This window comes from Bacidia gigantensis (genome assembly GCF_019456465.1).
Source record: "Bacidia gigantensis strain McMullin 20006 chromosome Unknown contig_74, whole genome shotgun sequence".
In the NCBI taxonomy this organism is placed as follows: Eukaryota; Fungi; Ascomycota; class Lecanoromycetes; order Lecanorales; family Ramalinaceae; genus Bacidia; species Bacidia gigantensis.
In genome coordinates, this window is record NW_025408613.1 from 906,398 (window position 1) to 931,055 (window position 24,658).

The 24,658-nt window shown below is 45.4% G+C and overlaps 10 protein-coding genes and 2 non-coding genes across 12 annotated transcripts; 8 read left to right on the forward strand and 4 right to left on the reverse strand.

Annotated features, from left to right (window-relative positions):
• Positions 1–1,010: 1,010 nt before the first annotated feature.
• Positions 1,011–2,429, forward strand: KY384_000651 (uncharacterized protein; the record flags this gene model as incomplete). Its single annotated transcript, XM_044809187.1, has 1 exon — positions 1,011–2,429. One exon carries the CDS (start codon positions 1,011–1,013, stop codon positions 2,427–2,429), a length of 1,419 nt encoding a protein of 472 aa, XP_044665174.1.
• Positions 2,430–3,680: 1,251 nt separating this feature from the next.
• On the reverse strand, positions 3,681–5,221 carry RPT5 (26S proteasome regulatory subunit 6A; the record flags this gene model as incomplete). The annotated part of the gene is made up of 3 exons (XM_044809188.1): positions 3,681–4,336; positions 4,418–4,833; positions 4,896–5,221. 3 exons carry the CDS (start codon positions 5,219–5,221, stop codon positions 3,681–3,683), a joined length of 1,398 nt encoding a protein of 465 aa, XP_044665175.1.
• A 230-nt stretch (positions 5,222–5,451) lies between these two features.
• On the forward strand, positions 5,452–5,530 carry KY384_000653. Its single transcript has one exon. It is a non-coding gene; the product is annotated as a tRNA-Arg (tRNA).
• Positions 5,531–6,773: 1,243 nt separating this feature from the next.
• On the forward strand, positions 6,774–7,261 carry KY384_000654 (uncharacterized protein; the record flags this gene model as incomplete). The annotated part of the gene is made up of 2 exons (XM_044809189.1): positions 6,774–7,046; positions 7,103–7,261. 2 exons carry the CDS (start codon positions 6,774–6,776, stop codon positions 7,259–7,261), a joined length of 432 nt encoding a protein of 143 aa, XP_044665176.1.
• Positions 7,262–7,600: 339 nt separating this feature from the next.
• KY384_000655 (uncharacterized protein) lies at positions 7,601–8,864 on the reverse strand (the record flags this gene model as incomplete). The annotated part of the gene is made up of 3 exons (XM_044809190.1): positions 7,601–8,097; positions 8,148–8,479; positions 8,761–8,864. 3 exons carry the CDS (start codon positions 8,862–8,864, stop codon positions 7,601–7,603), a joined length of 933 nt encoding a protein of 310 aa, XP_044665177.1.
• Positions 8,865–10,675: 1,811 nt separating this feature from the next.
• On the reverse strand, positions 10,676–10,767 carry KY384_000656. The gene has a single exon. It is a non-coding gene; the product is annotated as a tRNA-Ala (tRNA).
• Positions 10,768–11,577: 810 nt separating this feature from the next.
• KY384_000657 (uncharacterized protein) lies at positions 11,578–12,339 on the forward strand (the record flags this gene model as incomplete). Its single annotated transcript, XM_044809191.1, has 4 exons — positions 11,578–11,607; positions 11,664–11,756; positions 11,805–12,229; positions 12,285–12,339. The coding sequence occupies 4 exons, from the start codon at positions 11,578–11,580 to the stop codon at positions 12,337–12,339; spliced, it is 603 nt and encodes a 200-aa protein (XP_044665178.1).
• Positions 12,340–12,624: 285 nt separating this feature from the next.
• On the forward strand, positions 12,625–14,439 carry KY384_000658 (uncharacterized protein; the record flags this gene model as incomplete). The annotated part of the gene is made up of 4 exons (XM_044809192.1): positions 12,625–12,708; positions 12,758–12,771; positions 12,831–13,500; positions 13,555–14,439. 4 exons carry the CDS (start codon positions 12,625–12,627, stop codon positions 14,437–14,439), a joined length of 1,653 nt encoding a protein of 550 aa, XP_044665179.1.
• Positions 14,440–14,612: 173 nt separating this feature from the next.
• RRP3 (ribosomal RNA processing protein) lies at positions 14,613–16,150 on the reverse strand (the record flags this gene model as incomplete). Its single annotated transcript, XM_044809193.1, has 2 exons — positions 14,613–15,709; positions 15,748–16,150. 2 exons carry the CDS (start codon positions 16,148–16,150, stop codon positions 14,613–14,615), a joined length of 1,500 nt encoding a protein of 499 aa, XP_044665180.1.
• Positions 16,151–16,522: 372 nt separating this feature from the next.
• KY384_000660 (uncharacterized protein) lies at positions 16,523–17,881 on the forward strand (the record flags this gene model as incomplete). The annotated part of the gene is made up of 1 exon (XM_044809194.1): positions 16,523–17,881. The coding sequence occupies one exon, from the start codon at positions 16,523–16,525 to the stop codon at positions 17,879–17,881; it is 1,359 nt and encodes a 452-aa protein (XP_044665181.1).
• Positions 17,882–18,785: 904 nt separating this feature from the next.
• Positions 18,786–20,111, forward strand: KY384_000661 (uncharacterized protein; the record flags this gene model as incomplete). The annotated part of the gene is made up of 1 exon (XM_044809195.1): positions 18,786–20,111. One exon carries the CDS (start codon positions 18,786–18,788, stop codon positions 20,109–20,111), a length of 1,326 nt encoding a protein of 441 aa, XP_044665182.1.
• A 339-nt stretch (positions 20,112–20,450) lies between these two features.
• Positions 20,451–23,237, forward strand: KY384_000662 (uncharacterized protein; the record flags this gene model as incomplete). Its single annotated transcript, XM_044809196.1, has 1 exon — positions 20,451–23,237. One exon carries the CDS (start codon positions 20,451–20,453, stop codon positions 23,235–23,237), a length of 2,787 nt encoding a protein of 928 aa, XP_044665183.1.
• Positions 23,238–24,658: the final 1,421 nt, after the last annotated feature.

The following is a 24,658-nucleotide window of genomic DNA, read 5'->3' on the forward strand; positions in this document are numbered from 1 at the left end:
CTAAAAGGATCTTTGCCACAGGTTTTGAGTCAGTTGGACGGGATGCAAAAATTAATGTATTATTCCAGGGACTGCAATGGGGGTCTTGGGGCCCGGGGTGTCCTAATTAAATGTTCTTAATTTCTGACCATACGCTATGCTTCTTTCGTCCGCAGACGCTGCCGGTGACACAAAGAAATATGACTAGTGTAGACATTCAAAATTTCATTTCGAGCTAATTTAATTCTCGCCCTTCCACCCATCGACTTTCCTCCTCTCCTCCCATCTCCCTCTCCTTATCTTCGTCCGATTCTTCGACCTCATCTCCTCTGGGCCTGTCGTGACCTGCGTACCGTTATGGAGTCAAAGATCGGCTGAATCACTCTCCCACACCAAGACCGCCCGTTACATCTGGTCGCCCCACAGCATCAGCAGCCTGTCGACGTGAGACTCGAAGCTTTCAAACGACTCAACAAATTGAACGTTACTCAAAATTCTGTCTCCCTTTCATCCGCGGAATATCTGTAATAAGACTACAACCCGGAGACGAAATCAGTCGTGTGGTTGCACGGGGCAGGTCAATACATCAGACTGGGTATCTCCTTGACACCATTGATCCAATAATTGACACTAAAGAGAATCCATGGGTGTAATATCTTGTTTTTCCGGTCGAAAGGACACGTCATACCGCCTCCAAGCTTTTAAGTAAGATCTTGGGACATATTGTGTTGCCTTGCGAAGTCAAATAGCCCGAACTTGTCCAGTGTCCATCTTCAAAGGCTATTTGCTCTACCCTGAGCTTTCATCAAGGTTAGACATATCATCTAAGACTATCTTTCGTACCGCCGGACCGCGGAGTTTTATCTCGATCCGACCATTTTTATACAACCTTTCATGTTGTCATAAGTGGGCGGGATCTCTTTGGACAGCATCCCCAAGGAGAGTTCAACACACCAACGAGCTGTCCGTTGCGCACATATTGAGGAAAGCTGTGAGTGGCAGGCGATCGACTCCCTCAGCAGTGCCCAAATATGCCACTCTTCTATCACGGCCCAGTGTCCCAATCTATGCCACTTACACCCCCTGAGACGTATGGACACTATATTGACAGCGCTTATGGTTCAAGTTCATTTCCAACCTCACAAGCGAGCGTTTTCCACAAACAAAAACCAGCAGTGTTTTACTCCGCTCGACCGGTTGAGATGAACGGTGCATCCGAGCAAGTCCCTCAGATGTTGCCAGTGCCTGTGGTACGACCGGCATTCTTCCCGGAGGACGATCGGCAGCAGCCATCTTATTTTGCGCCTTCTCAGCCTGAGGCTACCCAGCAGGCTGCCACCAGTGCTTCGCAACTACAACCTGTTAGGATGCCGAAGCATACAATCAACAAATATCACCGAACTTCAACTTCAAAGCCTCAGCAATCAGCTACCAAGGCAAAGGAGGAAAAGATTGGTGGTGTTGCTGCTTACCTTGATTACGAAATGGGTCAGATGACTGATTTTGTTTCGGAGATGGCTCAGGGAATGTATGACATCTTTGTCTCCAAGATTCATCTTGCAGATATTGACATGGCTCGAAGTGTTTTGAATTCCACATCCACACCAACCCGCGAATTTCGCAAGTACGTCTTGCAAGTATTGTCATCGACTCGTCTTCCCAGCTCGACAATCCTACTCGGTTTGCTATATCTCTCTAAGCGTATGGTGCTTCTGTCGAGTCGTGGTCACTACATCCAACGATCTCAGGATGTGTACTCAATGCTCACGATAGCTCTTGTCCTCGGTTCCAAATTCTTAGATGACAATACCTTTCAGAACCGATCATGGTCAGAAGTCAGCAACATCTCGATCAGTGAGATCAATCGCCTTGAGTATGAATGGCTTGCTGATATCAAGTGGGACATGCACATTGACCAGGGTGATCCTGACGGTTTTAGACTCTGGCTCAAGCATTGGGAACATTTCTGCGCGAGAAGGACTGACGTATCATTGGCTACGTCAATGGACCAAACTCATCTCGACAGCTCAAGCCCGACGAGTGCGCCACACAGTGCGCAAAATTTACCTCCTCTTGATACTCAGCTGATCTATTCGCGAGGGGATGATTTGCCAAGGGCGAAAGTCGCCTACGCCGACCAAGGTATCTGGAATACGGCCCAATATACTCAGTGGCAACAATCGCAGGGGCGCTATTCTCCACCTTCCGCTTCCGAATCAGGTCCACATACACCGGATGCCTACGGGCTTCTCAACTCATATGTCTATGGATCCCAGATCATGCAGGATAGTCTGAAATTACCGTCGGCTCAGGGTCTACTGCCGCATCGTCAGTCATCGGATTTGTCGCTTCCATATACCCCGCAGTATAGCTACTATGACGCTAGCTACTATTGTCAGAACAACAGTTATCGACTACGCCCAGAGGCACCCTACCTCGCCTGTGCGTAGCGAGCAGCGTTGCCTCAGGGCTGTCACCAAGAAATAGCGAAGGCTTTCTTGGCTCACATTGGATTCACCCATAATTCACACATCACACCTAGATTCAGGTCGTAAATCTCTTCGATACAACAGGCAGCGAGCTGAGGCGTTCTTATTATTTTTTGTCGGCTTTTAGCGCAGAGCGTGCATAGGAGGACAACATTTTCTAAATAACGAAGGTTTCAGCAACTCACATATAAACATAGATCCTGCATTTCTTGCGTGCCGAATGGCATTGATGACGTTAATAGCTCACGAGGTGTTCCCTACCGGCGTTCATTGCTTTCGACTTCTTCCAGCGGACGGCTGGCGAATTTTAGGTGCATTTTCACCAGGAGTCGCTCATTCACCAAAAGTCACATATCAGCATACGCGGCTGCAGCCCCAGCCTTCGCAACTTTCCTCTATCATCAAAATGTTATGAAACTCAAGGGTCCGAGCCAACAAAGAGGACATGGCTTTCTCACCATTTCAGACATTTTAGACTTGTTTTCCACTTAACCTGGAGAGCTTTGGGTTGCTTCATTCAAGTCAGAAACATGATACCCTTACACAATCACGGCATTCGGTGTGTTTCTTTGCTTCAATCGCTAGTGTTGGCTTGGCAGCTGGCATTTGATTATCATTGTTCACAACTTGAAAGGGAGTCGGGCGGTCATTGAATGGAGAGCCTACTTCGGTTAGCGGTCTGTTCGGCACAGGATTTGGAATAAAAGCGGCTTTTGTACAGCGAACTGGTTCATTATTCTCTCACAGCAGATAGCAGAGCTTCTCAAGAAATAGATCAGTCGGCATGGTGCGACTACGTCTCCAGATTTCTAGCATCTAATGCACACTCATCATACCTTTAGCAATTCTATTCACTACATATCTTATCGTTGCTGTCGTTCCTCTCACTTCCGCTTCTACCATGCGCTTGTATCATTTGATGCACGAATTGGGCCAGATAAGATATGACTGTAATCCTTCTTCAAACCTAGGGGCATCCCAAATTGCAGAATACATTTGTGATCTGCTTTAAGCCATGCTGAACTACTCATCGCCCAGCCGCGTGGATCACTGAGGCTGCCATCGAATCTTAGTCAATCTTGAACAGTAATGAATAGAGAAACCCTGGAATTCCGGATTGGAAAAATGATTCAAGGCCACACAGAAGCCGCATGTATGCAGTATACTCATCGCTATGCTACGCTCCCTTCCCTCACCTGGCCGACCTCGCCTCTATGCATAAAAGTTGACCGTATCCTTCTTCTTCGCCTGCACCTCTGCAATGGCGTCCACATAATGTTCATGCCCGATCTTCACCTGCCCCTTTCTCAACGCAATCATGCCTGCTTCCACACATACCGCTTTCAGTTGCGCACCTCCAAACTCGTCCGTGCTCCGAGCCAACTCCGGCCAGTTCACTGCCTCATCCACCGTCATCTTCCTCGAGTGGATTCGCAGAATCTGCGCCCTTGCCTCTTCGTTTGGCAAAGAGAACTCGATCTTCCTATCCAATCTTCCACTTCTCAGCAACGCCGGATCGAGCACATCCACACGATTGGTGGCAGCCAATACTTTAATCCGGTCGTCGGACGCAAATCCGTCGAGTTGGTTCAGCAGCTCCAACATTGTCCGCTGCACTTCTCGATCTCCAGATTTCTCACTATCGAAGCGCTTCGTGCCCACGGCGTCCAGCTCGTCGATAAATATGATTGAAGGAGCCTTTTCCTTCGCTAAAGCGAAACAGTCGCGCACCAGCTTCGCACCGTCGCCGATGAACATTTGCACGAGTTGGGGGCCGGCAAGTTTCAGGAAGGTAGCGTCTGTTTGGGCGGCGCAGGCACGGGCGAGAAGTGTTTTACCTGTGCCCGGAGGTCCATACATGAGAGCACCTAGTGGAGAAAGGTGAGTGTTAATTTTGCTGTACGGCGAGCGTGAAATGAATACTCCAGGGGGGTAAAGATGTACTGTACCTTTCGGGGCCTTAATTCCTATCTTCTTGAACCGCTCTGCTTCCTTCATCGGCCATACCACAGCCTCTACCAGCTCTTCTATTTGCTTGTCGAGACCTCCAACATCTGTGTATTTCTCCATAGGCTTTTCGTCCACCTCCATAGCTTTCACCCTGCTGTCATATTCTGCTGGTAAGGTGTCCAGGACGAGATAAGAGTCTTTATTCACCCCTATCAGATCGCCCGGCTTGAGTTTAGTATGATCGACAAGGCCTATAAGCGGGAGAAAAATGGTTTGCCGGGTAGAGGTTTTGATGACGGCGGACTTGCCAACTCGAGTGGCGTCAAGATCAATGTTGGCGCCTTCTTCCGCCGCTTCCTTCTCGACATCGAGATCTAATAATTCGACAACATTTCCGACGAGGTATGGTAGCTGTCTATAACATATCAGGTGTTAGCATACAGAGCTTTCCCAAGCACGGCAGCAGGTGGGAGGCACCTGTTGTTCTCTATCTTGTCTAGATTGTCTTTGATTTTTTCCTTCATTGCAGCCTGTTCATGTGTTAAACGCTGAAATTCGCTCTTCATTATCCTCATATCATTATCGAGCAATCTTCTTCGCATATTGATGTCTCTTGTGCTTGAATGTAGAATTTCCGAATCTAGAGCATCCTCCTCTTTCTCCCCTTCTTTCACATCTTTCATTACAGAGTCGCCGTCCTGATTTAGCTTTTTCTCGCCATTTCCTTCTCCGTTGCCATCGTCTTTCTTCTCATCCTCCTTCTTCTCCCTCTCCATGTCATCTAGGTCCTCGAGAGTTGCCATGATTACGCGGCAGGGTCTGTTGAGGGTGCAGAGAGCGGGAGGAATGTGGAGCTCGTGAGGAATTTGAATTCCGTACTTGATGGGGTTTGTGGGATTGTCATCACGTACGCGTAGGTCTGAGACTGGGACAGGAAGTGAAAAAGTGGATTATTTAATTAAATAAATGCAATGCTATTAATGGCTTGCGTAGGTTGCCCACCATTCCGAACGATTTATTTATCTAACCTCAGGACAGTGGCCTAATGGCAAGGCGTTGCTTTCCGGTTTGGTACCTGGCAAAGATTGGGGGTTCGAGTCCCCCGCGAGTCAAAAGTCGAAGGTTCATCCACCTTGTATTTTTGCCACCACCGTAGAACTAGACCGGTCAAATCAAACACATTGCTCGTTTTTGGCGTCAATAAGCAAGCATACGCATTGACGGTAGGAAAGATTAAAGAAAGTCGAGAGAACGAAGGAAGAGTTGTGCAGATGAGATATCAAACCGCGACTATTTACCGGACAATAGGACTTCTACATTGGGTCTTACGATGCTACGTTTGTTTTTCGTCTGCTACACGCCCAAAAATGAATCTCTCCTGTGCCTTCTTTCTCCGTGGGTTTACCTGCTCAATTATGCTATGCTGGTTGCGCGCCGCAATTGCTGCCTCCTCTCTTCCTACACTTGTTTTGTAACGGGAGGGGGTTTCAAGATGTATGAAATAATGACCTTTTAAAGAGAGTGCGTATTCTATACCTAGAAGTCCACGCCACATTGTACCCTTTTTCGAGTCACGTGTGGAACATGACAGTCTCCAGTCACTCCGAGGGTCGAGACGTTCTTCTGTGCCCCCGACTCATCTTCATGTGTCAATATGGAGCATGTATGGCCTCTCTGCAAATTATTTGCTACTTCCTTTGATGCCCCAGTATGAGTCCTGATGTATATCCTTTGGCAGTCCACCCAGTATGAGGTCATCAATCACGCCTCCAAAGTATAAGATTGGCTGATTACGGGAATATCCATTATGAATCAACAAAATCTTTTGCAGCGTCTCATGCTCAAGTAGTACCCTGCCTAGCATTTAACCTTCGTATGGAACACAGTGGGTAGGCAAAGCTGTGACAAGATCTCTGCCAAGTCGCTCAGGTGCGTCACAAGGTTAAGATTGAGCCTCGAAGACGGAAAGCCAATAATATGTCTCTTAATGACTCCACCATTGTAAGCCATTCAATTGTTATACGTGTAGGAGTAGTGATCACTGAGTCACAGGAAACCTTCATTTGAGCTACGCCTAGCTTCCGTGAGCTCGAAGTTTCTTTCTGAGTCGTGCTCTTCTTCGTAAACTTCTATTTTCTGCAACGATTCGTCATGAGAGCTGCTTCGTATTCCCGAAGGACTACTTCTTGGATCAATACGCTCTCTGAAAGAGGTTTGTGAGCTTGAAACTAGATGGCCGAACACGCACCAGTTTATTTTTTTCGCGAATATGAAGGAGATTGTCCCTTCCTTTCGCAATGGTATAACGCTGCGTTCACTGCGCCTCCGCCTGCAAGCCTCAAATCACAAGGCCCAATGACTTTCGTCACCACAGAGCAATACATGATGTATCACAAAGCCATTGTCTTCGAAGATTTTGATATTGCAACAAAAATCATGAAGGAGAAGAGCCCCAAAAAGCAGAAGGGGTTGGGAAGGAAAGTTGCAAATTTCAGCAATGAAATATGGGATACGCACAAAGAACGGGTTGTGGAGGATGGTAATTGGTACAAGTTCACGCAGGGCAAGGAGAATCCGGAGGAGATAAAAAAGGCGCTCCTGAATACTGGTAGGAGAAAACTCGTCGAGGTATGTAGACCCTGAAACCCTCCATGATGCTATATGTATTCACTAGTCTCTTTAAGGCTTCACCATTTGATCGAATCTGGGGTATCGGGTTTGGTGCTAACAATGCGGGGGCGAACAAAGACAAGTGGGGACAGAATTTGCTCGGTAAGGCTTTGATGCGGGTGCGAGATAGGATTCGAAAGGAATCTGAAGAAGCTCATGCTGTGAAGGAGTGACGAGTGTTTGGAAGGTGTCTCGAAGTGTCCGCTACGGCTTTGAAGATGGTCAGGAATTCGGAGAAGGTGACTCTGGTAAAAACCACCTGCGATCATTACGGTAGATCGCAGTAGACATCGTCCTTTCTCTAGACTTTCGGCATGTATCAACGCTGTGCATCAAGTCTATCAAAACGTGTTTGCATGAGACGTTCATTGTCGTTCCTCCATGTTTCCTTGCGTAGTATGCTCGCTTATCGTCTTGAATACTGGTGGGGTTTGTCAGAAGCTGTCAAATGCTGTACGTATGCCATGCAATGAAAACGTCCCCCTCAGCACCTATCAATCGTTAGCCGCTAGTCAAGAATTGAGGTCGAGGGTGTACATTTTGAACGCCAGACTCCCTGCTGCATCTCTATTTGTGTCGTCAGCTTGTAATTGGTAGTCTATCTGAATATCTAAATCTCTTTTTTTCTTGGAGTTTGGCTTGCTCATGAGGTAGCCATTGACTTGCTCTCCGTCTTCGACCGTCAACGTCTCACGTAAATAGAACACTGTCTGTTTCCAATGGGTATATTTAGCGTGCGGACCAGTAGAAAATCTGATGGGTTTGTGACAGGCTAAAAATTCGATGTCGAACCATGCGATCAGTGCGTGAATGAAGTCAGATCTCCGAACTTTGAGGGAGAAGGGCGCACGAAAGGCGAGGTCTTCTGCGGTGACGGTGTAAAGGTCTATCTCGAATACTCTGCAAGGATCTGTGACGCAAGCTTTTAGCTCAACAGTGTCGACAAGAGGCTCTGCCAAAGCCGTATCTTTCAATGGAGTAAAGTCAAAGCCGTAGACGTTATCCCAGACTTCGACTTTGATCAGCAGTGAACGGAGATGGCGGCTTGAGGGGACAAACAGCCTATTTTTTCCTCCTTGTAGTCACCATCTTCTATACCAGCCATCTGTACCGTTGCTCTATCTGGAAAAATCTTCCCTTCAGTCACGAGGTATCTATCTCGCGCGTACAAGACCGTATCGAGCATACTCTCGTAGAGAAGAAAGTAGCCCATCCACTCTGATATGATGATGTCCACCTTTTGGAATGGCATTTTGACTTCCTCCATCTTGCCCTGCAATAGTGTGATTTTGGCCGTCATACCGTTGCGCTCGACTATCTCCTTGGCTTTGTCGATGATTGTTGACATGTCTACACCTACAACATGTTTTGCGCCTGCTTTGACCGCAAACCTGTAGTAGTAAAACTTCAATTATGGCCCTGAGGAACGAGACTAGAAACACTGACATGCTGAGAATCCCGGTTCCGCATCCTACATCGAGGACAACCTTATCCTTGAAGAGATGTTTGTTTTGGTAGATCGCGTCTCTATATGACCTTGTCCGTACTTCGTCTTTCTAGAGCAGCCGCAGGCGGTTAGCCAATGCAAAAATGAGGCTTGACAAAAAACCCACCAGCATCTCTTCATGGATGCCTAAGCACGGCGAGAGAGTCGTCAGCGAGTGCTCCCGACATCAAGACAGCTACCCGATATCTACCATGATGGTTGTAAGAGTTGAAATAGTGTAGCTCCGCCGCATCTAGACCCGCCAACCTATCCTCCGCGTCAGGAGCCATTGTCACGACAGCTTCACAAATGTCCAAGGTTCCGAATCTTGGGCTGTCCTGCTAGGTGGCAGCAGGAGATAATTCTTCGGGAATCACCGCGTAGAGATCGATCTCTGCATGGTCACAAACGGAGTTCCTGAAAATTGCTAGAGCGCATGAAAGAAATAGCGTTCTGGTGTTGATCAAGAATTGGGCAGAGAGGGCTAAAAATTCGTGATTAAAGTGTTGTTTGACTAGACTCAAATATCAGAACGGTAAAACCTCGGGCAAACGTGCGTCGCAGCAGACCCTTGATAATTTCATCTACAGAGTCGTCCGATATAATCAAAGTACACGCAATGGATTGTTCATTTAATCGCAATAGATTGATTTATTCATATAGGGTTTCAGGAAATTATTTTCCAAGATTTCGGCTAGTACGGCGTGCTAGGGAAAGCCGAAAGCCCACAAAGCCCTCCTACGGTTAAGATGAAAAAGGAATCAGTTGGCAGAAGTAAGACGATCATTGAGCGACCTTCAATTTAATATGTTAGATGCATGGCTTGGACGCAAGTATCATCTTATACTATAAATGCACTAGTATCTTCTTCACATAGCAAAATGATCTCCCCCTTGTCCGAACAGGGTAGTCGATGGGGGACTAGCTTTTCGGAGTCCTATTACCTTATTTAGGCAGTTAGATAGAGTATATCTATGTTTCGGGAATATGTCTTAAAGGTAAGCATTATGCGATTGCTCTCAAAATATTGAAAAAGGGTAAAAAAAACTCCGAATTAATAAATTAAAAACTAGCTTTTTAAAGTTTTATTACTTTATTTAAGCAGTTAGATAAAGTATATCTATATTTTAGGAATATATTTTAGAAGTAAATATTATATAATTACTTTTAAAATATTGAAAAAGGGTAAAAAGAACTTTAAATTAATAAATTAAAACTAACTTTTTAAAGTCTTATTACTTTATTTAAGTAGTTAGATAGAATATATCTATACTTTAAGAATATATTTTAAAGGTAAATATTATATAATTATTTTTAAAATATTAAAAAAAGGTAATAAAGACTCTAAATTAACGAATTAAAAACTAGCTTTTTAGAGTTTTATTACTTTATTTAAGTAGTTAGATAAAGTATATCTATATTTTAAGAGTATATTTTAGAGGTAAATATTATGTAATTACTTTTAAGATATTAAAAAAGGGTAAAAAGAACTCTAAATTAACGAATTAAAAACTAGCTTTTTAGAGTCCTATTACCTTATTTAGGTAGTTAAATAGAATATATCTATATTTTAGGAATATATTTTAGAGGTAAGTATTATATAATTACTCTTAGAATATTAAAAAAAGGTAAAAAAAACTTTAAATTAACAAATTAAAAATTAGCTTTTTAGAGTTTTATTACCTTACTTTATTTAAGTAGTTAAATAAAGTATATTTATATTTTAAAAGTATATTTTAGAAGTAAATATTATATAATTATTTTTAAAATATCGAAAAAAGGTAAAAAGAACTCTAAATTAATAAATTAAAACTAGCTTTTTAGAGTTTTATTATTTTAATTAAATAGTTAGATAGAGTATATTTATATTTTAGGAATATATTTTAGAGGTAAGTATTATATAATTACTTTTAAAATATTAAAAAAAAGTAAAAAAAACTCTAAATTAATAAATTAAAACTAGCTTTTCGGAGTCCTATTACCTTATTTAGGCAGTTAGATAAAGTATATCTATATTTTAAGAGTATATTTTAAAGGTAAGTATTGTGCGATTGCTCTCAAGACATCGAAAAAACGTAAAAAGAACTCCGAATTAACGAATTGGAGCGGCAGGGGATCGAACCCTGGGCCTCGCGCAACACAAATCATTCACCGTAATGCAAAGCGCGCGCTCTACCACTGAGCTACAGCCCCGGATAAATTAAAGGCTTCTTATGTCTATAATATGTCTGACATTCTCAGGTCCCTCTGAAATACATCGGTTTATAACGATGTAGAAGCAAGTCCCTCCGTTAGTACGATGTAGTCCAACGATCAGACGATGTATTTGATGTATTAGGTACTCCTTTGTCTTCTCAACCGAACGAGTAGTAAATGTTTCGAAAGGCCAGGGGACAACACGACTCGCGCAGGAAGATGTTCAGCATGTCGACAAATACATGCTATGGGCTCTTCGGCCAAAATGCATTAATGTAACTTACCGATTCGTATCGGTCAGCATTGTCGACGTACATAGGAAGCAGATTTAGTCACGCGAGGCTTAGTAATCAGCCCCTGAATGACTGTAGGCTAGCGCGCTCTCCCGGCAGAGAAATCAATCGCGTGAGCGCAGCGATCTTTTTGCAAGCATGTCTCAATGATTGACTGAAGTGAATGACTTATGGAGTTACGACGACCTCCATTGACCACATGCGTACTTCCATTGTTTCTATTCTTTATTGTCTACTTACCAGGTCTGGTGCAAGCCTCGTTGGGCGACCGTCTCCCAGAATTCCGAGAATGTGTTCAGATCTGTACAAATGAAAACTGCCAAACGGGCAGCTCAGTACTTCGTATATTCGCCTGTATTCTGCCTACCATTCTGGTGCTGACAGAAGATAGCGCGGCATCTTCGTCTTTTCCTTTGGACTTGCCATTCCAATTGTGATTATGTCTGTCAGCACATCATCACTGATCGACGACTTTCAAGAGATCCTCCTATGCTCCACCCAATCGTACAATTCCATGGCAAATGGCCGTTCCAAAGATTCCTTGGTATACAAGAACCGGCATCTGTTTTGTTCTCCTTTTTCAATTTACTGGCGCACCAGGAGGGCATATCCAAGGTCAAAACCAGAATACCGGCCAACTATCCATTACGAGAATACTATCTGTGGTTTGGCTATGTAGGCTTGGCTAGCTGGGTGTGCAGCATGATTTTTCACACAAGAGACTACAGTCTGACTGAAAAGATGGACTACTACGCTGCAGGGGCTAGTGTATTCTACGGTCTCTACTATACGCCAATAAGAGTCTTCAGGCTGGAGCAAGAACAGCCCGCGGCAAAAGCCACGATCCTGCGTTTGTGGACCTTCACTTGTATCATGCTTTATACAGCGCATATTTTCTACCTCACGTTCATCCACTGGAACTATACGTACAACATGGCTGCCAACGTGGCAGCCGGCATCGTTCAGAACCTTCTCTGGAGCAGTTTCAGTTACACGACGTACCAAAAACTCAGGAAACCCTGGGCCGCCTGGCCAGGCATGATCGTGGCGTGGATCATCCTCGCGATGAGCTTGGAGTTATTGGATTTCCCTCCCATTGCGGGCGTGATCGACGCGCACAGCCTATGGCACTTGGGCACCGTCGTGCCAACGATTTGGTGGTATAAGTAAGCTGACGAGTGCGAATCTTGATCCGAATAAGTCGCTGACGGACATGGACAGCTTTTTAGTCAAGGACGCCCAGCAAGACATCACAGGAGAGCGACTCAAAGCGTAGATAACCAGCCTTGACCGTCAATTTGTCAAGCAATCGAGCCAATTTTTTCATGTGATCACATGCCCCTCACACTCTCCGAAGCACTGACCCTCCAGAGCTGCAACTGTCAGCCGTACCTGACCCTCTCCAATCGGAAAGTGGAGCCGAGGCCGCCTGCAGCACCCCACGGCGGGAGATCGTAGTCCCTGCCAAGTCTCAGAATGCCTACCTGACCTTAGTCACGTCTCGGGATCTGGACCTCCAGCTCTCTCTCTCGAACTGCTACATTCAGAACCCGTATCGGTCATGGCTTCAACTCAGTCTATCACGGAAGGCTCTGCCAAGTATCCCAACTCCACCGGTCGCACTTTCCAATATGGAACTGCAGGGGTAACTCGCGTTGATCTGTGCTTCGATATCGCTAGCTGACGCCCAACAGTTCCGCATGAAAGCGTAAGAACTTTCAACACTTGCATGCAAAGAAAACCACAGCTCATTCATTCTTCATGCAGGAACCTCTTGGATTCTGTCGTCTATCGTGTGGCCATTCTTGCGTCGCTACGCTCGAGAAAACTTCATGGCCAGACAATTGGTGTGATGATCACTGCGAGCCACAATCCTCCAGAGGACAATGGAGTCAAGCTTGTCGATCCTATGGGGGAGATGTTGGAAGGATCATGGGAGACCCATGCTACCACCCTAGCAAATGCGCCCTCCGACAAGGCTCTCGCTGAAGTCTACAACAAACTGGTACAAGATCTCAATGTTGATCAATCTATACATGCACGTGCTGTCTTTGCTCGCGATACACGAGCATCTGGACCGCATCTAGTAGCTGCTCTGCTCGAAGGGTTCAATGCCGTGGGCGTGGAGTATGTGGACCACAAGCTCCTTACAACCCCTCAATTGCATTATGTCACACGCTGCGTGAATACTAGAGGCACTTCCTTCGATTATGGTGATCCTACAGAGCAAGGGTACTATAAAAAGACGGCCAAAGCATTCAAAGCTGCATTAGGAGGACGGAAAATCCACGGCCCCTTGACAGTAGACTGTGCAAACGGGGTTGGTGGCCCAAAGCTGACGGAGCTGATCAAGTATATTCCAAAAGCGGCACAAGGTGGTATCGATATCAAGATTGTCAACGACGACGTAGTGAACTCGGAGCGCTTAAATCACCAGGTACATCACACGAGTCACATCGCAAAGACACGAGTTTTCTAACCTTAGGAATAGTGCGGAGCTGACTTCGTAAAAACCAATCAACGTGCACCCCCTGCTTCCCAGGCAAATCCGTTGGAGAGATGTTGTTCTCTTGACGGTGATGCCGACCGCCTGATCTATTATTTCATCGACAAAGATTCGAATTTTCGACTCCTCGACGGTGATCGTATCGCAACGCTCGCCGCTCTTTTCATCGGTGATCTCGCTCGTAATGCAGGGTTGGGCGAAAAGCTTAGGGTTGGTGTGGTTCAGACTGCTTACGCCAACGGAGCAAGTACATCTTACGTAACGCAGGATCTCAAGTTGCCAACATCTTGCACAAATACCGGAGTCAAGCACTTGCATCACGCTGCCACAAAATACGATGTCGGTGTTTATTTTGAAGCTAACGGACATGGTACTGTTGTCTTCTCCGAATTAGCCTTGAAACGTATCAACAAATACGAACCAAGGTCACCCGCCCAGGCTTCTGCTCTCGACACCCTGAAGGCGCTTACAGATCTCATCAACCAGACCACTGGAGACGCCCTAAGTGATCTTCTGCTGGTTGAAGTGATCCTGGCGCACAAGTCATGGAGTCCAAAGGAGTGGGATCTCACCTACACCGACTTACCGAATCGTCTCGTCCGGATCGAAGTGCCTGATCGCAACATCTTCAAAGCTGTAGACGCCGAGAGACGGCTTGAGAGCCCGCCCGGGGCCCAGTCGCGCATTGATGCTCTAGTTGGGAAGTACAAGAATGGCAGAAGCTTTGCCAGGGCAAGTGGGACAGAGGATGCTGTCAGAGTTTACGCTGAGGCGGCAACGAAAGGCGAAGCCGACGAGCTGGCACAACTGGTCGGAAAGACGGTCGTTGAAGTCGCAAGTCAATTTGTGCAAAGCGCTGGATCGAAGTAAGCTGTCTGTTGCCTACACTGATGCAGACGCTCACGAGCCGTTCTTCCCACGCGTAAGTCTCCTTCGGTGGCATGTTTGACGAAATATGGGCGTCTAAAAGTACTGAAAGTTTTGTATATTAAAGAGCAATAGCTCAGGAAAGGCATAAACTGATATATATCATACAAAGCCTCCTAGCCTTCCTCTCGATCCATCTCATCTCGTCCCCTCTTTCTTCCAGGGGTTCTTCTCCCTCTGAGCGTCGCACCCTTCCCACCCCTCTTTTCATGAAGATCCTTCATCTCCCTGATCGCCAGCCGCTGTGCCTCGCCCACTCTCTCCCCGAGCACCATGGCCTCCTCCCTCGATGTTGCGAACTCCCCCAACTTCTTACCGAGTGCCGCTTCTATCCGCTGCCATATCTCCACATCATATTGTGTTACCATACTAATCGCCTTCCCGGATTTTCCTGCTCTGGCTGTTCGTCCTACGCGGTGAATGTACGTCTTGCTGTCCGGTGGTAAGTCAAAGTTCAGCACGAGGTCGACGCTTGGAATGTCAAGACCGCGAGCAGCGACGTCCGTAGCGACGAGAATGTCTCGCGTTCGAGCGCGGAATTTTCCTAGCGCACCTAGGCGAGCGGATTGGGAGAGCTGGCCGTGCAAGGGAATAGCGCTGAACCCAAGCGAACGGAGTAGGATGGCGAGACGTTGCGCCTCGTTCACAGTTCGTGTGAAAATGATGGTTGTCTGCCCTACGTGCTCGTTGACGAGGTGGATGAGGTAGAGATCTTTGTCTTTGTAGGGGATGAAGATGTAAAATTGTAGGAGGGTGGAAACGGTTTGATATTTATTGCTGCTTATGGAGATACGGGCAGGGTTCGTAAGGGACGCACGCTGGAGGGATTCAAGCTTCGAGCTTATGGTTGCGGAGAAGAGGTATGTGTGCCTTTCGCGAGGGAGCACTTTAAGGATCTTGTCTATTATGGGGCCGAAGTCAAGGTCGAGAAGTCGGTCTGCTTCGTCCATGACAAGATATCTCAGGGTACGGAGGGAAAAGCCTTTGGTGTTCTCAAGGTGGTCAAGAAGGCGGCCTGGTGTCGCGACGATTATATGTGGTTTCTTGCCAAGGGCGATGGATTGCGGTACCATGTCCATTCCTCCTACTAACACAGCACAGCGTGCGTTGATGAGAGAGCCGAGTGCTTCAAAAGCTTGTGATATTTGATAGGCAAGCTCACGAGTGGGAGCGAGAATGAGCGAGAAGTAAGACTGGGGTCTGTCCATGAGTGCTGCAAGCTTGTTAGCTCATGAACTGAAAGAACAATACCACTTGCAGGTGAACCTTGCAATATTGGAAGAGCAAACGCAGCTGTCTTCCCAGATCCTGTTTCAGCCAGCCCAATGACATCGCGGCCTTGCAAGGCCAGCGGGACAGCTTCTTTCTGAATAGGAGTAGGCGTTTTGTAGCCGAGAGCGGCGCAGGCATCGCAGAGCGGATCAATGATACCTAGATCCGCGAAGGATTCTTCACGTGCTTCGTGGGTCTCGTCAGAGGCTGGTGGTGAAGCCTCAGTAAGTGCCAACTTCGCCTGCTTCTCCGCTGGAAATGATTGAGATCGTTCAGACCGTTCGATACTGATCCTAGAGCTTTCGGTGGCATCATCGCTGTTGAGTTTACGTTTCTTCGTGATACTCCCATTACCAATACTCAGCACTGAGTTGTTTGTCATGGATATGAGCCGGTTAATTCTGAAGTCTGTGAGCGAGGAATCGCACGATCCCAATTTAGAGTCTCAGAATATTTATCGATAAGAGAAGCTTGGCACTTCCCCGCTACTCCGTTATCCGTACAAGCACATTCATTCTCACTCTCGCAAAGCATGTAGATGCGAGCGCGAGCTCACGCTCAGCATTATCTGCCCCCCTTTGTTTTGGAGGTCTATTTCTATGCATCGTAGCATTATCTTTTGCTGCTGTGTCTCATCGGCGCTTAACGGTAGTCAGCTTTCTGCTTCAGCGCGAGTAGCAATTTTCATAATTTTTGGCTGTCATTTCGACATAAAATAGGTAATTTTATCTTGTGGGCAGTACCATTGATCCATATGGAGCTCGCTATCATCACGGGCTCAACAGATCTTGCGATTAGGTGTACGAAAATTGTCCAAAGAATTCATGTCACGCGTGAGAAATTCAAGGCAGCAGATCTTACCGTCAAGTCTCTAGTTGATCAGGTCGAAAGCCTTCGATACGCATGGACCAAGATTAGCGACTGGTCTGGTGCACGCGACGTTGCAAACGACTGTAGCGATTGCGATTGGCAATTTCAAGACCAGCTGGAGAAGAAACTAGACTGTGGATATCTAGTTATTGCGGCGCTTGAAGAAGATCTAATGCAAATGACGGCGAATGAGCGAAAGTCACGGATGACTTTCAAGCAAAAGACAGCTTTTGTGTGGAATGAGTCGATCATAGAAATCCATCGAAAGCGAGTCAGTGATCAAGTCCAGTCTATGGGTCTGCTACTCCAAGTGTCCCAGCTGCCAACCCCAAAGGAGCGAGTTGTCTTCATTGTCAACTCACGAACGCAGCTCAAAAAGTCTGACGAGAGTGCATATTCAATCATACCTTCACGAAGGTCCATGTCTATCCAGAGGGAAAGCTCTCTGAGCACAGACAGTGAAGCCTTAGCATATTACCCATTCGACTTTGAAGATGATCTTTTCACTTCTGACGTCTATAAACGTAATTATCGCACAGCCAAGGAGGTTTCGAGAGGGTCTCAAGTCAAATCATCTCAAGACCCTCAAGTTAAAACTAGCATCTTGCGTGCCGATGGCCAAGGAGAAAATGTAGAAAAACCCAGAATATCGTCGCCTGTCTTAATATCATCGTCGAGACTAGGAATACCGTCTGACTTCGAAGTACCATGGCGTATTAGGGGCGATAGCACCCATCGGCCGACAGAATGGTACCGGACCTTTTTTGAAGCTCTTAATAACCAGTCTTCCATCCAAGAAATCAAGGCAAGCACATCTGGTGCTCTAGGAATTCTTTGGGAAGCACTGCCTGAAGACAAGATGAAAGCACTAGGTGATGACACTGTCTCATCAAACGATATCCAAATTGGCAGGATCTTTACACAAGGGGACATCAAACGAGCTGAAAGCCTGTTCAGCGATTATTATGACGCATGGGCCGAGATTGCAATACTATCAATCCAGCATCCCATCGCAGTACTGTTGAAGGTTCGGAGCTTGAGTCGTCAAATGAAGATATGCTTGATCTTAAAATTGCTCGGTCACAAAGCGCTCCTCGATCTCTTTTGTCGCAATAAAATCGATGACTCGGCACTTCCTCTCTCAGTATCTGACTTAGAAGAAGTCTTCAAGGACCAGGAAGACTTCGCCTCTCTGGCCCTACTCTTTCAAAGTCAGCAGTACAATATAGTACAATCCGAGTGATAAAGTGTCTTGGATGCTCTGCCGCTGGGCAATCAAAGCCAACGCGTGGGTGCTGTGGTGAACATCCTCGCTCATGATCATCGGGGGATTCGGTCTTACAAGATTACCAATACTCCCCTCGTAACAATTGCGATTGATCAGATCTGCCAGAAGCACATCATCTCTTCCCGCGGTTCTGTCTTGATCAGTTCTTTTCACACTCAGGCAATTGCAAGTAGACTAATTTGCGCTGCATCTCAGAAACAAAAGTTGAAAAGACGCCCGAGGGGCCAGACTCCTCGATCTTAGTACTTTCAGAAGTCACCTACTCGATACTTGCCGCGACCGCGAGCTTTTAGCGTTTAAAGATATCCTCAGAAGTCTTTCCTCGCATGCATTTGTTGATTGAGTCAGTATAATCTGCACTATCCTCCTGTCATCGGAATCCAGGCTTTAGGACGAAGACGAAGCGCAGCCTATACTTCACTGTCATGTCCGTACATCTAAAACTTGCTAGGAGAAGGACCATGCAGGTCTCAACATTGGGGCTTTGTCGTGAAGGATAGATAGCCTTGGACTCTCCGGATGCGGCTGTTTTGATGAATATTGGACTAGCGGCTTCTGGTGTTGGAAACCTATCAAATACACAAGCCGAGGCTTCTATACCAAGACAACTTGAGTAATCCTGTGACTATAATGGAGCGTTTTTGGGACGTGACTTTGAAAGAAATATGAAGCCAAGTGGTGGTGGAAACCTATTGGCTCATGCGACCGCTCTTAGACACTTTAGCGTTGTGTAATTTAAGGGGGTCTATCATAGGTAAATTACGAAACTTCACGGCTTGGCACGAGACCGCCCACGTTCATGCAAAGCGCATTTTGCGAACTACAAAACCCCCATCATTAGTCTTCGGCTGCAACAGGCATGGCGCGACAACGGAAGAAGAAACGTACACATGCGGGAGCGCAAAATGGACAGGCGCATTTACATAAGCCTGGGAGCAAGGATCCTAAAAGCATGGTTATACGAATTGGAGCTGGTGCGGTCGGTCCCAGTGTCAGTCAGCTTGTGAAAGACGTCCGCCAAATGATGGAACCCGGCACCGCCAGTCGACTGCAAGAGCGTCGGAAGAATGGTTTACGTGACTATACCACAATGGCAGGACCGCTTGGGGTTTCTCATCTTCTACTTTTCTCGCGCTCAGAGTCTGGAAACACAAATCTGCGATTGGCCATCACGCCCCGCGGTCCAACATTACATTTCAGAGTAGATCAGTATGTTTTGGCGAAAGACATCAAGAAAGCCCAAAAGCGACCTCCATCCAGGGCAAAAGACTTTGCAACCTCGCCTCTATTAGTAATGAATAATTTTAATATGCCGGAGCCTTCAAATGGGCTGAAGCCTGGGGTACCAAAGCACCTCGAGTCCTTGACAACTACAGTATTTCAGTCAATGTTCCCTTCCATCTCCCCCCAATCGACACCTTTATCATCCATTCGCCGCGTTCTACTTCTCAATCGTGAAGTGCCTTCCTCGAAAGGGGAGATCAATGACGGTCTTTATGTAGTTACTCTTCGCCACTTTGCCATCACGACTAAGTCTACAGGCCTCTCACGGGGAGTGCGGCGGCTCAATACAGCCGAGAAGTTGGTTAAGCAACCTCAGAAACAGACGAGAGGCATTCCAAACCTCGGAATGTTGGATGATGTTGCAGACTATCTGCTCGATCCTTCAGCTGCGGCTTCGGGCTTCACTTCCGCAAGTGAGAGTGAAGTCGAAACGGACGCTGAAGTCGAGGTCCTGGACACCAATGTTAGGAAAGTCTTGACGAAGCAGCAGATGACAGAGAAACGAAGCAAAGATGGAAAGAGTGATCGGCCGCAGAAGTCTAGCACCGAAAAGCGTGCAGTCAAATTAGTCGAACTGGGACCAAGGATGAGGCTGCGAATGACGAAGGTTGAGGAAGGCCTGTGTAACGGAAAAGTCATGTGGCATGAATATCTCAATAAGACGCCCAAGGAAATTAGCCAAATGGAGAAAGCGTGGGAACAGCGAAACCGAGAAAAGGCTGAACGGCGGCGGATACAAAAGGAGAACGTTGAACGGAAGAGGAGAGAGAAAATCAACAACAAAGGACATCACCGGGCTAATAGTGAGGAAGAGAATGACGAAAACTCCGAAAAGAGTGACGATTCGAAGGTAGAATGGGATAGTGAAGGTTTGGAGGAAGAAGTGCTGAAAGATAGCTGAAACGATCGCAATTTTGGGCCTTGATGCCTTCCGAAGGCTGATTTACGACAATGGCTTCCATGGCCTTAATTCTTGCTTAAAGCAGCATGCGAAGAGTCTGATCCTTTCCGATGACTTGTCAAAAACGTAGAATGCGCCTTCCTTACTACTGGATGCGCACGAGGCCGTCGCTCGAGCACCATGTCACCGAAGACTCGGCGCTGATGTTCTCTTGATCGTGCATCTCTCTCGCTTCCGCTCATCATTAAGGGCATTCTAGCTTTTGGTTATGCACAATCGAATAACATTTGCTTATCACCGCCACCGAAGTGCCTTGTGTGCTGAACACCATCCAAGAGGATGCTTTCGCGCCGTTCTAGCAGGACCTCTATCAAACTCGGAGGGCCTAAATCAACCTCGTCCCTGAGACCTTACCGAGCGGATGGGCAGTATGCTGGTTTCAAAGACGAGGACACTGCTTACAATTCCGCGGTGACTGCAGCTGGTGTCGCCTTCGATCGTACGAAAGAACACAAGCACGGCATTTCAATCCAAGGAGCTCATCATATGCCAACAGAGCCTGAGAACAAGCCGAATATCAATAGACGGAAGAGTATACGATTTGCTGGGCCCTCCGCGGTACCTACAAGAAATCAGTCCATCACTCGCCGAAGTGCAAGAAGTTTTAGACCCTCAGCAAGTCCACGGGATAGCTCTCTTCAAACCGACAGACTTCCTGCAGACGCGGGCAAATCTGCAGTTCAAAGCTTCGAAACGGCCTCATTGGACGATGAGGAGTCTACCGAGCAGAACGTTGTGTTGAAGCCATCATCTTACAGAAAGCTTAAGAAAGCCAGATCTATGTTCGCGCCTGGCCAGGTATCATCTGCTGCCTTGCCTAGAATAAATGAGAAGGCAGGGCGCCATTTCCGTCGCCAATCTGCAAGGTCTTCGGAAAGCCTTGAAGAATCAAAAACATTGCCAGACCGGCGCCTTCGAAAGTCATATTCTTTTCTTCGACGTGTAGCAGACAATCTTCCAACAACTCCTCAACAGGATCCGCAAAGTGACGAGGCTGTGCGACTCGCGCGTGACGAGTACCTGCGTCAATTGCAGCAACAGCGACTCAAGGAGCAGTCTTCTTTGCTCAACTTAGCCAAGCGTAATGGACGTCGAAAACCCTTTCGTAGGAATCTGAGAACGAGCGGTGCGAATCCTTATGGTAGCCCAGTCGCCTCATCAATTACCGATTGTGAGCAGAGCAAATCTGTTCGGTTTGGTGATAGAACTCGAAGGTTCTCTGTAATTGTTAAAAACGGCTTCAAAAAGGTGTTTAGCAGACCGCCAGGAAACACGACTAGTATACCTGCCCAACATCTCGACGCAAGTCGAGCCTATTTTGGCAATACACAAGCACATATGCAGCACGCTGACCAATTCTATCCTCCGATACCCTCTCCTGATGCTGAGCTATTGCAACGAGTCAAGTCGAGGGAATCGGTCGGCCACCCTTCTCCACAACTCGTTGGGGAAGACTCGTCTGCGCGAAGTGTGGCAAGCCTCGAGGATACAACTCGGGACAAATCTCGCGTCACCAGTTGGACAGATTCCACGGCAGCTAACACCATACACATGCCAGGGAAAGGAGGGCGGAAGCGCTTGTCAGTCATTAAGGAGGACGGTGGGCCTCACCAGCCCTCGTCTTCCGCCATAGTATTTGAGCGTGTCGATACGGGCTATTCCGCATTCAGCCAGCCGTTTAGACAAAGCGGTGGCAGAGCGCCGGAGCCGCAAAGGGTCTTTTCTGCACTTCAACGCGAGATAGGTAAGAAGGACTCCATGCCCCAGCTTGATGAAAGTGATCTGGAAGGCGAATCCGCTTGGCACCCTCAAAGGACAATTACGCCCCAACATTCTTACCCGGATCTGCCCCTGTATCGTGGTAGTCACAAGGATCACCCTGAGATCGCTCGTCAACTTACGCCTCAAGACATTGCAACATTGAATGAGTTGGACGTGCCCAATCGTCCTCGATATGAGAGTGGCTCAGGCTTCTTTCCAGTTTACAAGCGAATTGAGCAAACACAGAGTACTAGCCCTTATCGGAAAGCCTTACAGTTGTCTGGTGCGAATGATGGAAATGCCACCAGTAATGGTGATTTACTTCATCATTTACGGCAGCCCTTCGCAGGCGCTAACCGGCAAGTCAGCCAGAATTCTGGGTCGGAAAGCGTTTATTCACGGGCATCAAATGGTTACAAACCTTATGCAAGCATTAGCACACCGTCCCTAATCAAATCTGATACCAATAGCGAGCCTGGAACTGCAGTTGTTATTTCTTCAGAGTCTCGGATGTACAGCAGATCGGTGGATCCTTTTAGGCAATACAGAGAAATATCAGATAAGTCCACAAAATCTAGCAGCGAGTGGAAAGAGAAACTTGCTTCAGAAATAGCCTCTCTTGATCGATCGAGCTACGAAGACGATAAGATCTACGATGCGTTGCCCGTGGCAAGGCGCGGACACAAGCGGGAAAATGCACAGATTGATAACGTGTCTAGTCTCACAGCTGGGGTGGAGCCCCATCTTCCATCTGGCAGAGCTGTGCGAGACATGGGCTTTACTCCTCCAGTGATGCAAAACGGAAGGTCTCGACCTCGAAGAGATAGGTCACCTCTCAAAGACATTACTCCGCCGAAGGTGGTCAACATGATTCGCCAGAATGAGAATACACCTCCATCTGGCAAAAGCAATCATCAAGGTTCCTCGGCTAATCTAGCTCAAAGATCCTCACAATCTTCTCTCACTCCCCGAAAGGAGAATGTGAAGGACTATATTAGTCCCTTGAATCGATCTGGCCTGGACCGAGCCGAGCCTCATCGCCATCTACACAGCAAAAGCTCGCCATATGTACACAGCGAACCAGAGAGCCTACCAGATCTCGGAGTGATGGTGGGTTATAGGACAAATGATAAAGCAGTACGCGGCTTGGCTGGTTTAGTAACGCCGAAGCGCGGTTTTGTGAGTACCACCACTACACCAGACATGCAATTCAGTCAAGAATTGCTGATAGAGCGCTTCTTGAAGAACCGTAGCAAGGCTTATGGAACCGGTGAGGAGGATACCAAGGACGCGGCTTTTCTCTGAAATAGACAGACGTCTGCGGCAAGACAGTCTACAATCTTACATAGGTCCTTACTCGATGGGCTAACCGCAAGATTTGGCCAGGCCTACCAATTGAGAAGGTTTACGCTGCGCTTTCTGTGTCGTAAACTTAAGCAGGCTATCTAGAAACCATTAAACCTGGTGGTATTCAAGATGTACAATCCTATGATGCTCACAGAGAATTTCGCAGCAACATAGCAAGTGGGAGATTCTTGCCCCTTATTCGCCCTGTAGCTAGTTGTTGCGATCGTGCAATCTGGGCCTCGGCAATAAGCAGTTAGCGTATTTTGCCACCAGTTTGCCACTAAGGCAAATCGCCACTACCTAGATATAATGCTTAATAATAATTACTAAAGATTAATTAGATATATACTTTTAAAGTATATTAAGCTATATATATATAGACTAATTATTATTAATTAATAATTATTCTTTTAATATATAAAAATTTATAAATTACTTTAAATATTAGTTATTCTACTCTATATTATATAATTATAATAAGTTTTAAACTTAAATAAGTTAACTTTACTTTTTTTATTTTATTAACTATATTTAATAACTATAAAAATATTACTATAAATAATAGTATTTATACTATATAGTAATAAAAGTAGATAAACTTTAATATAGTTATTTATATAAATTTATTAAAGGATTCCTTATCCGCTATTAATTTAGCTTTTAGATAATAAGCTAAAAAATAGTTTATAAATACTTTTAATTTTAAAGTTTTTAATAAGGATATAATAAATAAAATTAAATATTATTAATTAATTAAAGTAATTAATAAAGATAAAAGACTTCTTTATATTTAAATAACTATAGGGCTATATATTTAAATATATATATAAACTAGTATTTAGTATTAAGTATATTAATTAAAAGAAATATAATACTTTTATAAAGCTATTCTTAAAAAATACTATAAAGTCTATATAGAAATTATATTTTTTTATTAATATTTTATTAAAAGTAATTTAATATATATAATATAAAGTCTATAATTTATTAATAATAACTAAGTTCATTTTATTAATATAATAAATACTAATAATAAAAGCTAAACCTAAAGAATTTATAAATATAATAATATTTAGAGTTAAATAATTAAATAACTAAATTAGGGAAATTAGCTTAGAAGATAAGTAGAGTATTATTACTATTAGAATTATTATTATTAAAGTATTTAAATATAATAAAAATTATAAAATAGCAATTTATTATTTTTATATCTTTTATAAGCTTAATGTAGAAATAATTATTTAATAATTTAAAGCTATAAAAATAAGTACTATAATTTATAAATATAATATTATTTAAATTAAATAAAAGGAATTAAATTATAAGTTTAAGAAAAATTTTAAATATTAGTAATATAGTAAACTATATATAATATATAA